The sequence below is a fragment of the Hyla sarda genome, chromosome 2 (genome assembly GCF_029499605.1).
Source record: "Hyla sarda isolate aHylSar1 chromosome 2, aHylSar1.hap1, whole genome shotgun sequence".
Taxonomy (NCBI): Eukaryota; Metazoa; Chordata; class Amphibia; order Anura; family Hylidae; genus Hyla; species Hyla sarda.
The window spans coordinates 27165165-27178266 of NC_079190.1; the positions used below are offsets into that span (position 1 = coordinate 27165165).

Below are 13102 nucleotides of genomic sequence, written 5' to 3' on the forward strand. Positions count from 1 at the left end.
TCTTGGTGCATTGTCTGTTCACCTGGGCCTGGTGCATTGTCTGTTCACCTGGTCTTGGTGCATTGTCTAGTCTTCTACCTGCTCCTGGTGCATTGCCTGGTCTCATGGTCCTGGTGCACTGCCTGGTCACCTTGTCCTGGTGCATTGTTTGGTCACCTGGTCCTGGTGCATTGCTTGGTTACCTGATCCTGGTGCATTGTCTGTTCTCCTGGTCCTGGTGCATTGTCTATTCACCTGGTCCTGGTGCATTGTCTGTTCACTTGGTCCTGGTGCATTGCTTAGTCTCCTTCCTAGTGCCAGTGCAGTGTCTAGTCTCCTGGACGTGGTGCACTGTCTGGTCACCTGGTCCTGGTGCATTGTCTGGTCACGTGGTCCTGGTGCATTGTCTGTTCACCTGGTCTTGGTGCATTGTCCGGTCACCTGGTCCCATTGCTTTGCCTGGTATCCTAGTCTTGGTGCATTGTCTAGTCTTCTACCTGCTCCTGGTGCATTGCCTAGTCTCCTGGCCTGGTCCACTGTCTGGTCACCTTGTCCTGGTGCATTGTCTGGTCACCTGGTCCTGGTGCATTGTCTGTTCACCCGATCCTGGTGCATTGTCTGTTCACCTGATCCTGGTGCATTGTCTGGTCACCTGGTCTTAGTGCATTGTCTGTTCACCTGGTCCTGGTACATTGTCTGTTCACCTGGTCCTGGTGCATCGTCTGTTCACCTGGTCCTGGTGCATTGTCTGTTCACCTGGTTTTAGTGCATTGTCTGTTCTCCTGGTCCTGGTGCATTGTCTGTTCACCTGGTCCTGGTGCATTGTCTGGTCACCTGGTCCTGGTGCATTGTCTGGTCACCTGGTCCTGGTGCACTGTCTGTTCACCTTGTCCTGGTGCATTCTCTGTTCACCTGGTCTTGGTGCATTGCTTAGTCTCCTTCCTAGTGCCAGTGCATTGTCTGGTCTCCAGGTCGTGGTGCATTGTCTGTTCTCCTGGTCCTAGTGCATTGTCTGTTCACCTGGTCTTGGTGCATTGACTGTTCTCCTGGTCCTGGTGCATTGTCTGTTCACCTGGTCCTGGTGCATTGTCTGTTCACCTGGTCCTGGTGCATTGTCTGGTCACCTGGTACTGGTGCACTGTCTGTTCACCTTGTCCTGGTGCATTCTCTGTTCACCTGGTCTTGGTGCATTGCTTAGTCTCCTTCCTAGTGCCAGTGCATTGTCTGGTCTCCAGGTCGTGGTGCATTGTCTGTTCTCCTGGTCCTAGTGCATTGTCTGTTCACCTGGTCTTGGTGCATTGACTGTTCTCCTGGTCCTGGTGCATTGTCTGTTCACCTGGTCTTGGTGCATTGTCCGGTCACCTGGTCCCATTGCATTGCCTGGTATCCTAGTCTTGGTGCATTGTCTAGTCTTCTACCTGCTCCTGGTGTATTGCCTAGTCTCCTGGCCTGGTGCATTGTCAGTTCACCTGCTCCTGGTGTATTGCCTGGTCTCCTGGCCTGGTGCATTGCCTGCTTCTGGATCATTGTCTAGCCTTCTGGTTTTGATGCATATGTCTAGAGGAAAGAAGGTTTCACCATCATCAAAGATAGAGATTCTTTATTGTAAGGGCAGTGGGACTATGACTGACTAACCCAATAGTCAAGAGGGACAGGTTATGGATACTAGACTTATGGGGACAGAACATTGATCAAGGGATTTATTCTGATGCTATAGTGGAGTCAGGAAGGAATTTATCCCCTTGGTATGGGGCAATTGGCATCATAATGTTTTTTTTTGCCATCCTCTGGATCAACACACTAGGGACATAATTGTGATTTTGGTTGTACCTGATGGACTCTTGTATTTTTTAACCTTATGAATATGGAATTATTTCTACCCTGTAGTGTCTGCTGTGAGGTAAATGTGTGGCCAGCTATGTCTCCCTCAGCCATCGCTCAGATATTGGCAGGTCCAGCTGTAAACTGTGTTAGTACAGTATTGTGGCCTTTTCCAAAAACTAAAATAAATACATTAATATCTAAAATAGTAAAAACACATCTCTTCTCAGGGCTGAATTTTCCATTTCGAAGAGCAGATTTACTGCCTCTGCCATAGTGAGAATATTAATGATACCGTTTAGAAGGTGATGATGGATCCGAGCTGAGACTTAATGTACTTTCCTGGCGCAAAAAGTGGAATAAAAGTCCCGAACACGGTTAAACAAACAAAGGACACTTTCAGCTATTTGTTTTATGGCTTAACAATTAAATTTCGAGCAATGTTCATTGATCGTCTCCTTTATGTTTAATTCGATAAACAAGATAGCGCCATTCTGCTGACACATGTTCAATAGCAGAATATAAAGGTCCTCTTATTCTCCGCTGCCGGGGTGTAATATATACAAACATTAGTATTGTCTTCTGCAGCTTTATGCTCTGCCCGTTCTTTATATTTCTCATTAGCGAGGGAGGATAGTAAACAATACAGACGCTCTTAAGCTTTATTGAGGGACAATGACTTGTTTATATCACATGAAGAGCAGAAAATTTATTTAGTTATTTAATAGAAATGAACATCTAGTGGACTTATTGAACAAAATATCTACAGCATATCCACTGAATGGTTAAAAAAAAAAAAAAGTTTCTCTTACCAATGTTCGGGTGCCCATGAGCCCAGAGGCGGCTCTCCCATTAGGCAAAGTAGGCGGCTGCCAAAAGCCTCGCCTAACTCGCCCCCTGAGTTTAGTGCAGTCCCTTGTGAACTGAAGGCTCTTCCTCCTTCTTCCCTGCCGAGGGCTCCCTGTGAGGGCCCTGCACTCCTGTTCCTATCCATTCTCTGCTCCCAGAACTGCATGCAGATTGCAGGCTGCCAGCACTGATTCCTCCCCCTGCTGCCCCACACACCAGAGGCAGCAGGAAACCAAGGACCAGGCCACTGTAAAGTAAAGGTGCCATGTGTGTCTGCCTAGGGGAAGATGGCATTAACTCCTTGCATTCGTGACTCCAGGGCACGGTTTAACTTCGTCATCACCCGAAGGTATACGTATAGTAACTCGTCAGCTCCACTCTCCCGGACGGGCCAGCAGCACACCTGGCCGAATGGAATCAACAGGAAATAATAGAAATGTCCAGCGCTTGAGGGTGCAAAAACTTCTTCGGCTTTATTAAGTCATAAAAACATGCAGCATAGGGACAAGAACGCCGACACGTTTCGGATCAGTGCGATCCTTAGTCATGGCCAAGGATCCATGACTAAGGATCGCACTGATCCGAAACGTGTCGGCGTTCTTGTCCCTATGCTGCATGTTTTTATGACTTAATAAAGCCGAAGAAGTTTTTGCATCCCTCAAGCGCTGGACATTTCTATTATTTCCACCCGAAGGTATACCGCTGTATCCTGGGCTAGGCACATGGCAAATAATTATTCAGACGCCAAGTTACAGAACAACGGCAGCTTTACTGAGGTAGACAGGTGTAATAGTCTTGACAGCTCAGTTAGGCCCAAGGAGATGTACAGTGACTTCGCTGGGACTTATAGTGGATTTGGACAATTTGCTCCAGGCCCACACTGACTTGATACAGACTGATCTTGACTAGATGAACTTCACTCCGTTTCCAGCTTACCAGGTTTTGACGTTCACCTGTGGGGTAGTGGATGTATGGCTGCGTGGTAGGCTTTAGGCCTCCTCAGGACACCAGACACTCTCTCAGGACTTCACTGCTCTGTATCTCAGCTAAGCAGGAACTAAAGAGACTGAAATAGCTCCTCCCAGGGTTTATGTGGGGGAGACTCTGGAGGGGTCCCATAGGTCATTCTATAGGTCACATGGTCACTGGTACCTTCCTTGGTTACAACACTTAGCAACATTACTTAAAGGTATATGACAAGTTATATACATTACAAGAGATAACACAGGTGGTAGTTAACTACTTAGGGAACACAGACAAAAGGGGGGGGGGGCAGGAGTCACTGAATAGTCTGCCTGACAGGGCAACTCCTGTACTTGACCACCACGTGTGTTTATCTACAGTCTGGTATACACATATGTGCAGTGTATGTATACATTATGTTTGTGTGTATAAATGCAGTGTCTGTATGTGTATATATGTATGCAGTCTGGTATACATGTTTGTAGTAGGAATATTCAGTATGTATATATGTATGTGTGGTGACCCAGTACAGAATATAGCATGTGGCCCATCCTGTGTGGCAGATGTTGCCTTCAGTGTCCGTCTTGGGCACACACTACTCAGGACTCTATATCTACTCATGTTATGCTATGGTTCATTTATTGTCATTATCTGAGTACCTGTTGCTTTAAGCCTTTTCAACCTTAGAAACCTTGTTGTTAGGGGAGTGTGCATGAGGTGAACCATGTGACTTATCTGCCCAATGGTAATGCTCTAAATCTGCTCCTTATATAGAGTGGTAGGAGTTCAGAGTTCAGTTCAGGAGAGAGTGCTAGCTGAGGTATAGTTTGGAGAAGTCTGAAGTGAGTCTGTGAGGTGTTCTGAGGAGGCCTCAAGTCTAATCCTGCAACCACGCATCTGCTAAGTCATACCCCTGCACCCAGGTGAATGTCAAGCTTAGCAGTAAGCACTAAAGTCCCAGGGATTCAATTCAAATCAGTCAAGTCAGTCATACAAGTCACTGAAGTCAAGCATGGGTTGCCATACAGCAAGTGAGTCATACACAGCACAATCAACTACAAGTCCCAGCAAGCCGATAAGTTTCCAAGGTTCAACCTTCACATCTCTTTATACCAATCTGAGCTGTAACAGATTTTATCCTCTATCCTGCCTCAGTAAAGTCAATTTTTCTGTACCCTTGCATCGGAGTACTTATTGCCCCATGCCTGGCCCAGGAGAAGCTGGCTCAACCTCGGGTGGAGTAAAGGTTAACCATGCCCTGGCATCACGAAAAGGTTAATTGCACATTACCCTCACCCGACACCACATGTGTATATATTTTTGTGTGCAATCTGCTATAAATGTGTGTAGTAGGAGCATACAGTATGTATGTATGTATGTATGCATAAATGCAGTATATGTGTGTGTATATGTATCTGTGTGTGCAGTCTGGTATACATATCTGTAGTATGAGTATACAGTATGTATGTATGTATACATGCAGCATGTATGTATGTATTTGTGTGTGCAATCTGGTATACACACGAGTGGTATAATCATACAGTATATATGTGTGTAAAAATGCAGTGTGTGCATATGCATTAGTATAATATATATAATATAGTGAGAAGGTGAAGGGTATGGTGGTCGATGGACGCTATGTGTCACCAAGGCTCCTGGCCTTGGGGAAGTGAGAGTCAGTATTATTTAGTGTCTTTACTGCGAGGCAGTCTGACACTAAGACGGTAGTATGGCTTTAAGGCCAATCCGGGATGGCTTTTACTGGGAATGACCAAGTGCAGAGTGGGGGTCATTCCCCACAATCCAGGCCGGCTTTTGGAGTCCTGTCTTCTGTTTTGCTCCAAGTGTGGAAGCTGCTGAACAGCCTAGCTGGAGGCTAGGGAAAGTCTTTGCTTAGTGCTGCTTGGCAAGATCTCCGGTGTGAACAAACACCAAGGAAATACAGGTGGACTTTGTTATGTTTTCCTTTTGTTCCACATTAAAGACTGTTTTGCTGTATGCTTAAAGTGGCACTGTCATTGTTAAAAACTTTTCATATATTGCAGGACTCATTATAATATGACATTTCACAATATACACCTGTTAAAAAAAATTACAATTTTCAACTGAAATTCAAGCTCAAAATAGCCACCACTAGGGGTCGCCTGTCTTTTAGCCAGACAGTCTAGATTTTACAGCATACTGGATACCGGCTGTAAAGCATACCGGTATCCAGTATAGGAGATTTCTATTGTGTATGCAAAACTACAGATACATGATGTGTTGACATGCTGGGAGCTGTAGTTTTACAACAGCTGGAGGCAACACTGCTCTAACACAGTTATTTACAAACATTGCAGCTTCAGTTGTTACTAAACTAGAACTCCTAGCATGCTGAAATAGTCAAAGCTTTCTCGGACTCCTGAATGACAAAGAAGTTGATCAGACATTCAGGAGTCTGTGAAAGATGAATGACACACATAGTGACAGCTATGCTGATTAGCATCAAGCTTTACTAGGAGAAGATAAAACAGATGTATTCATAAAAATGCTGTACTTTTATCTAAAAAATCCTTCCACTTATTTTATAAAGATCTATTCTTATATTTATACATTTTATCCTGTTATGAATTCACCATAATGTCTTCTGATTACTGCAGGCAAGCTCAAAGTATCTTCCTCTGACATGACACAGCATACAACCAGAGAGGAAAGGGTTACAGAGTAGAGAGTACTGATTGGCTGACTGCCCAGGCTTGCTCCTGTGTGGGAGACAGACTGACACGCCCCCTCCAGCCTGCACACTGAAAAAGTAACTCACCAGCAGATAAATGCTTATATCTCCGGATATATAGGTCCGAGACACATAAAAATTATATGCACATGATCAGGAATGGGTCCTGAGTAACATATCACTTTTTTCTTTTTTTTGGACTATGACAGGTACTCTTTAAGTGTGAATAAAACACTGGACTTTGATTTAAAAATGCTGTCTCCTTACCTCAATACTGCAACCGCACCTGTTTGCAAGAGCAAGTCATCACAATATACACTGCTCAAAAAAAAAAAGGGAACACTTAAACAACACAATGTAACTCCAAGTCAATGACACTTCTGTGAAATCACACTGTCCACTCAGGAAGCAACACTGATTGACAATCAATTTCACATTCTGTTGTGCAAATGGAACAGAGAACAGGTGAAAATTATAGGCAATTAGCAAGACACCCCCAATAAAGGAGTGGTTCTGCAGGTGGTGACCACATACCACTTCACAGTTCCAATGCTTCCTGGCTGATGTTTTGGTCACTTTTGAATGCTGGCGGTGCATGAGACGGAGTCTAAAACCCACACAAGGGGCTCAGTAGTGCAGCTCATCCAGTATGGCACATTAATGCGAGCTGTGGCAAGAAGGTTTGCTGTGTCTGTCCACGTAGTGTCCAGAGCATGGAGGCGCTGCCAGGAGACAGGCCAGTACACCAGGAGATGTGGAGGGGGCCGTAGGAGGGCAACCTCCGCCTTAGTGCAAGGAGGAGCATTGCCAGAGCCCTGCAAAATGACCTCCAGCAGGCCACAAATGTGCATGTGTCCACTCAAACGGTCAGAAACAGACTCCATGAGGGTGGTATGAGGGCCCAACGTACACAGGTGGGTGTTGTGCTTACAGCCCAACACTGTGCATGACGTTTGGCATTTGCCAGAGAACACCAAGATTGGCAAATTTGCCACTAGGGCCTTGTACTCTTCACAAATGAAAGCAGGTTCACACTGAGCATGTGTGAGAGACATGCCAGAGTCTGTAGACACCATGGAGAACGTTTTGCAACATCCTCCAGCATGACTGGTTTAGCGGTGGGTCAGTAATGGAGTGGGGTGGCATTTCCTTGGGGGGGGGGGGCTGCATAGCCCTCCATGTGCTTGCCAGAGGTAGCCTGACTGCCATTAGGTACCGAGATGAGATCCTCAGACCCATTGTGAGACCATATGCTGGTGCGGTTGGTTCTGGGTTCCTCCTAATGCAAGACAATGCTATACCTCATGTGGCTGGAGTGTTTCAGCTGTTCCTGCAAGAGGAAGGCATTGATGCTATGGACTGGCCCGCTCATTCCCCAGACCAGAATCCGATTGAGCACATCTGGGACATCATGTCTCACTCCATCCACCAACGCCGCTTTGCACCACAGGCTGTCCAGGAGTTGGCGGATGCTTTAGTCCAGGTCTGAGAGGACATCCCTCAGGAGACCATCCGCCACCTCATCAGGATCATGCCCGTGAGTTGTAGGGAGGTCATACGGGCACGTGGAGGCCACACACACTACTGAGCCTCATTGATAAATTTAGTGTGACTTGTTTTAAGGACATTACATAAAGTTGGATCAGCCTGTAGTGTGGTTTTCCACTTTGATTTTGAGTGTGACTCCATATCCAGACCTCCGTGGGTTGATAAATTTGATTTCCATTGATAATTTTTGTGTGATTTTGTTGTCAGCACATTCAACTATGTAAAGTCGAAAGTATTTCATACAATTAGTTAATTCAGATCTAGGATGTGTTATCTTAGTGTTCCCTTTATTTTTTTTATATATATAAAACAACAAAAAATTGCAGCACTATTTAGCCAATCCAATGCATATGGTGCCAGTGCCCAAAAACCCCATCACAGTCATTGTAGATACCCATAAAACAATGGTGCAGCACTCAGGTATCCAAAAGAAAGTTTAAATTTATTTGCTCATGGCACTGCAATGGCTTATATTTTATTTGGCTATAACCATTGTGTGACATGAGTAAATAAATTTGCACTTTCCTTTGGATACCTGAGTGCTGCACCATTGTTTTATGTATATATATATATATATATATATATATATATATATACACACACCAATATACAACATTATGCTGTATTGTGCTAACATTTTCGAATGCGAATAGTAGGCAGAGACAAGGAGCGGTTAGGCAGGCTTAGTTTTCATGCTGTGTCTGCCACATGGAGATAACACCTCAATAACCAAAGGATTTTGCCAATGACTCAGCAGTGTTACCAACAAGACCATGCAACCATTGATCACCACATGTAGGCATAGTTTCTTCCACATGTAGCAGCTGCAATGTGGGAATGCACCCTAAGGCCTCTTTCACACTGCCATTGCTCCTCGTCGAGAAAGTCCCATTCTTTTTTCTTTTTCTGAGTTTAATGGCCGTTCTCATGATGGGGGCTGTTATGGGGGCCGCAGGGCGCCATTATGAATAGTGGGAGAAAGAGATGGCACATGCAGTAATTTTTTACCACTATTCTGCCCGGCTCTACCGACAGCCGTCATACTGTTGGGCACCAACGGCAGTGTGAAAGGAGCCTAAGGCAATGGTGACACTACAGAATTCCACAATTCCACTCAAATTCGGTTCTGAAATTTTCGAGGAATTGTGGAATTCTGGCAGAATTCATGCTGAATTCCATTGCAAAAATTCACTTTGTGAATGGGACAGTGGAATCCCAATGAAGTCAATGGGCAGAAATGGGCCCTTTTATAGTGGTGTTGTTGGTGATACTGGTTTGTGTATAGTGGTTTTATTCAGTATTGAAGTATTATCTTGTCACTATATTGGGGTAATGGTAGTCATGGCTTGTTGCAATTATTTGTCCTTTGTATAGTGGTGATACTGGTCTGTCTATAGTGGTGATATTAGTGATACTGGTCTGTGTACAGTGGTGATATTAGTGATACTGGTCTGTGTACAGTGGTGATATTAGTGATACTGGTCTGTGTAGAGTGGTGATATTAATGATACTGGTCTGTGTACAATGGTGATATTAGTGATACTGGTCTGTGTACAGTGGTGATATTAGTGATACTGATCTGTGTACAGTGGTGATATTAGTGATACTGGTCTGTCTGTAGAGGTGATATTAGTGATACTGGTCTGTGTACAATGGTGATATTAGTGATACTGGTCTGTGTACAGAGGTGATATTAGTGATACTGGTCTGTGTACAATCGTGATATTAGTGATACTGGTCTGTCTATAGTGGTGATATTAGTGATACTGGTCTGTGTACAGTGGTGATATTAGTGATACTGGTCTGTACAGTGGTGATATTAGTGATACTGGTCTGTCTATAGTGGTGATATTAGTGATACTGGTCTGTGTACAGTGGTGATATTAGTGATACTGGTCTGTCTATAGTGGTGATATTAGTGATACTGTCCTGTGTATAGTGGGGATATTAGTGATACTGGTCTGTGTATAGTGGTGATATTAGTAATACTGGTCATAGAAAGTGCACGAAAGTTACACAAAACCATCTTTGTGGCTTTTTCACAATTAGTGTAAAAAAAAAAATATATATATATATATATATATATATATATATATATATATATCTCCAATGAAAACAGAACAGATGCAGAACACTCTTTGCTGCTTTACTACAATTATCAGATACTCCTGTCTGTGTTGGTGACTGTGCACTGTCCCTCACAGAGATCTTCACCTAAAACTTGCTCTCTCCAAAATAGCTGTGGAAGCTATGTGCATAGGCTTCTATAGTGGCTTTGACATCACCCCTATACTACCTCTTGATTGGCTGGGGGAGCTGTTTGAAAGGCATTATGGGATTCCCTGAGGTCATGTGATCATTGTTCCTTTTCCTTTCTGCCATGTGGCTGCCTGTTATTTTAGCAGGTTCTGCCGAACCGTACCATGCAAATTTCGAGTTGTAGCTGAACTTTTAGTTCTGATCGGACTCAGGTTCTACAGGTTCGGTTCGCTCATCTTTACTGAAAAGTCACCTGATACGACAGGAATACAAGTAGTTTGTGAAACTGGTTCCCATGTCAGCGCGGCGGCTCCCCTTCTCTGTACTGATGCTGAATAATTTTGTACTTGAGTGATGATGGCAGAAGGATTGTGTTTGGCGATATCTGCAGAGGAGATAGAGGAATAACGCCAGAGGCTACTCATTCTACAACAGTATCTTGTAACTAGATTAATGAGCACAGAGAATAGCCAGCCGCAGTCATATTGTAGACTGTCATATGATTTGAAAATGAAGATCGCGGGGACCGGAAAACAATGTGCTAAATTCTGATTCATATCAGATAAATGATTTTACTGTTTTAAAGATAGAAAACTAAAAAAAGCATAATGGAAATGTTTACTAGTTAGAAACGTATTTTATCTTTGTTCATGGATGAAAGTTTTTTTTAATCCTTTTCTGTTTTATGTTTGTTTCACAAATTTGAATTTAGCCCAAGGGACTTTAATAACTTTGAGAGGATGTGGTTTATAAGAAAGAAAAAAAATGAAAATAAACAAAATTACATTAATTGCATATATTACTTTATAAGTTAATTAAAAAAATACTAAATGTTTTACATTTTTTACTACACAGTTAAACGTGTAACTACAACTTTAAACATAGTTTTAGTTTTGAAGTCCCAAATTCTCTTTTAAATCTCTTCTAATGAATTCTCTTCTAATTAAGCCCCAAGGGTCTTACCAGGGGGTCCCACCAGGAGGGCTTAGAAACTCATTAGAAATGGATTTATTTTTGAGTCTAATGCAAGCAATGTAACATCATCTTATGTGTGTTCTTTATAGTGGTGTCCGTGGACAGACAGAATTTTATTATTTAAGAGTACATTCACACTACTGAATGTCCAGCCAAACAAATTTCAGTAATGTTAATGTGCCCTAACTCTTCACACAGTATTATTTTGATACTGTATCATAGGATATTGGGTGGGTATAGGTGGGGCCCATTAGACATCAACCCATTAATGTTGCTGCCCCTTTGTAATGGCCGCCATGTCCCTGCTCCCAATACATTTATCTCATGTAAAAGGGACTCACCTGTCTGTACAGTTTCCTGGCAGATGGCGTATGTTGGGTGGTCCAAGTGGTTAAAAAAAAGTTCAAGAAACAGGGTATGTCAAGTTAATAGCATTTTATAAAAAGGCCAGCACCAATCCGCATCCATCGTAACCTCCTTTATAGGTAGAGTATGTGAGGACTCCCCTGGAATCAGGAGCAAATATATAACAGAAGGAAAATGATGTTTCCAGCTCAAAATTGTTTAAAATTTCATGCTTAAAAAATAAAAAATGAGCCACTGTACTGTTGTGCTGGTAAAGCTGTCCTGTAAGTATTGTGCCTGTGTATACAGATGTTGTACCCACAAAGCAGATGCACAATTAAGGTTGTACATGCGTCACTGGAAAAGCCGACACGTTTCGGACAATCCACGGTGCTTATTCATGGCTGTATGGAGGCTCTTTAGGACATACGCTCAATTGTTCCATTTCATGTATATCCTCATGATTATAGGATTCTAGCTACATGGGTAGAAAAGAGCATATTTTGGTGTTAGGTAATAGCATTAACATGTCTGCAGCCGTAAGTAAAGCTCCATTACACATTGAGCCAGGAAATTGCCGTCAGTGTCCTTTTTGCTACCCATGTAATATCATAACCTTGATAACTTACAGCACATGAGTATGTCCTAAAGAGCCTCTATGCAACCATGATTAAAGGGGTACTCCACTGCCTCAGCGTTTGGAGCATTTTGTTCCTAACACTGGGTGTGGGCTGCGTGACGTCACGGTCACGTCCCTTGTGACTACATGCCACGCCCCCTCAATGCAAGTCTATGGGAGGGGGCGTGGTGTGAGATCATAAGGGGCCATTGAGGGGGCGTGGTGTGAGGTCATAAGGGGCCATGGTACGTCACAACGCCCGCAGCCAGTGTTCGGAACACAATGTTCTGAATGCTGGGGCAGTGGAGTACCCCTTTAACCACTTAGGGACACAGGGCGTACAGGTACCCAAATGGGATTTATTACATTCACCCTTATTTATTATGTCCAAAAATTAGGACTATAGAGCATATGTAGTGGTTTATGTTATCACAATAACACTATCGTTCCACTCATACTTGCTTATAATGTCCAGCAAGAAGGACCATAAAGCAAAACGAAGTGGTTTATGTTGTCACAGTAACAGTCAACGCGTTTCTGTCACAATTGTGTGACGTCCTCAGGAGTGATTCAATTATTGACCACTGTTAAACATCACATATATGAACCATCCTGCAGAGTACATAGGTAGCAAATTGGATTATATATGAACTGAGCACAGATATTAAACGTAGTCTCATAGTCCGGCAGGAACCGTGTCTTCCTTCGAACCTGTAATGAAAAACAATATACCATACCTCATGTAAGTATGTCAGCTTGATCCTTGTACCTAAAAAGTTGTATCTATCAACTAATGTAATCACTCACAGGTACGTTCCTCACATTATCGTTTACCTACATCCCTATGTCACGCCCACCTGTGATGCTGCGGCTGGGTGGGTTAGTTGTTAGGACGCAGCACACATTGCTAGCCGGCTCGTACCTATCACGTGATTTAAGCTAGATCAGAGTTCTGGTACTTTATTATGAGGCTACAAGGATTTGTTTGATATCAATCTCCATCCTACTACCAATGAATTATGCATCAGGGC

At 43.4% G+C, this 13102-nt stretch overlaps 1 protein-coding gene across 5 annotated transcripts in view; it reads left to right on the forward strand.

Annotated features, from left to right (window-relative positions):
- Positions 1 to 13102, forward strand: part of LOC130358323 (cyclic nucleotide-binding domain-containing protein 2-like) — a 290442-nt gene that overhangs the window by 165462 nt on the left and 111878 nt on the right. The window contains exon 13 of one of the 5 annotated variants that reach the window (XM_056561432.1): positions 2031 to 2232. The exons of the other annotated variants lie outside the window; for them this stretch is intronic. Coding sequence (XP_056417407.1) covers positions 2031 to 2036 — 6 coding nt within the window. The 3' untranslated portion in view covers positions 2037 to 2232. Of the gene's footprint in view, positions 1 to 2030; positions 2233 to 13102 lie in introns of those variants that run through there. 5 annotated transcript variants of the gene reach the window in all.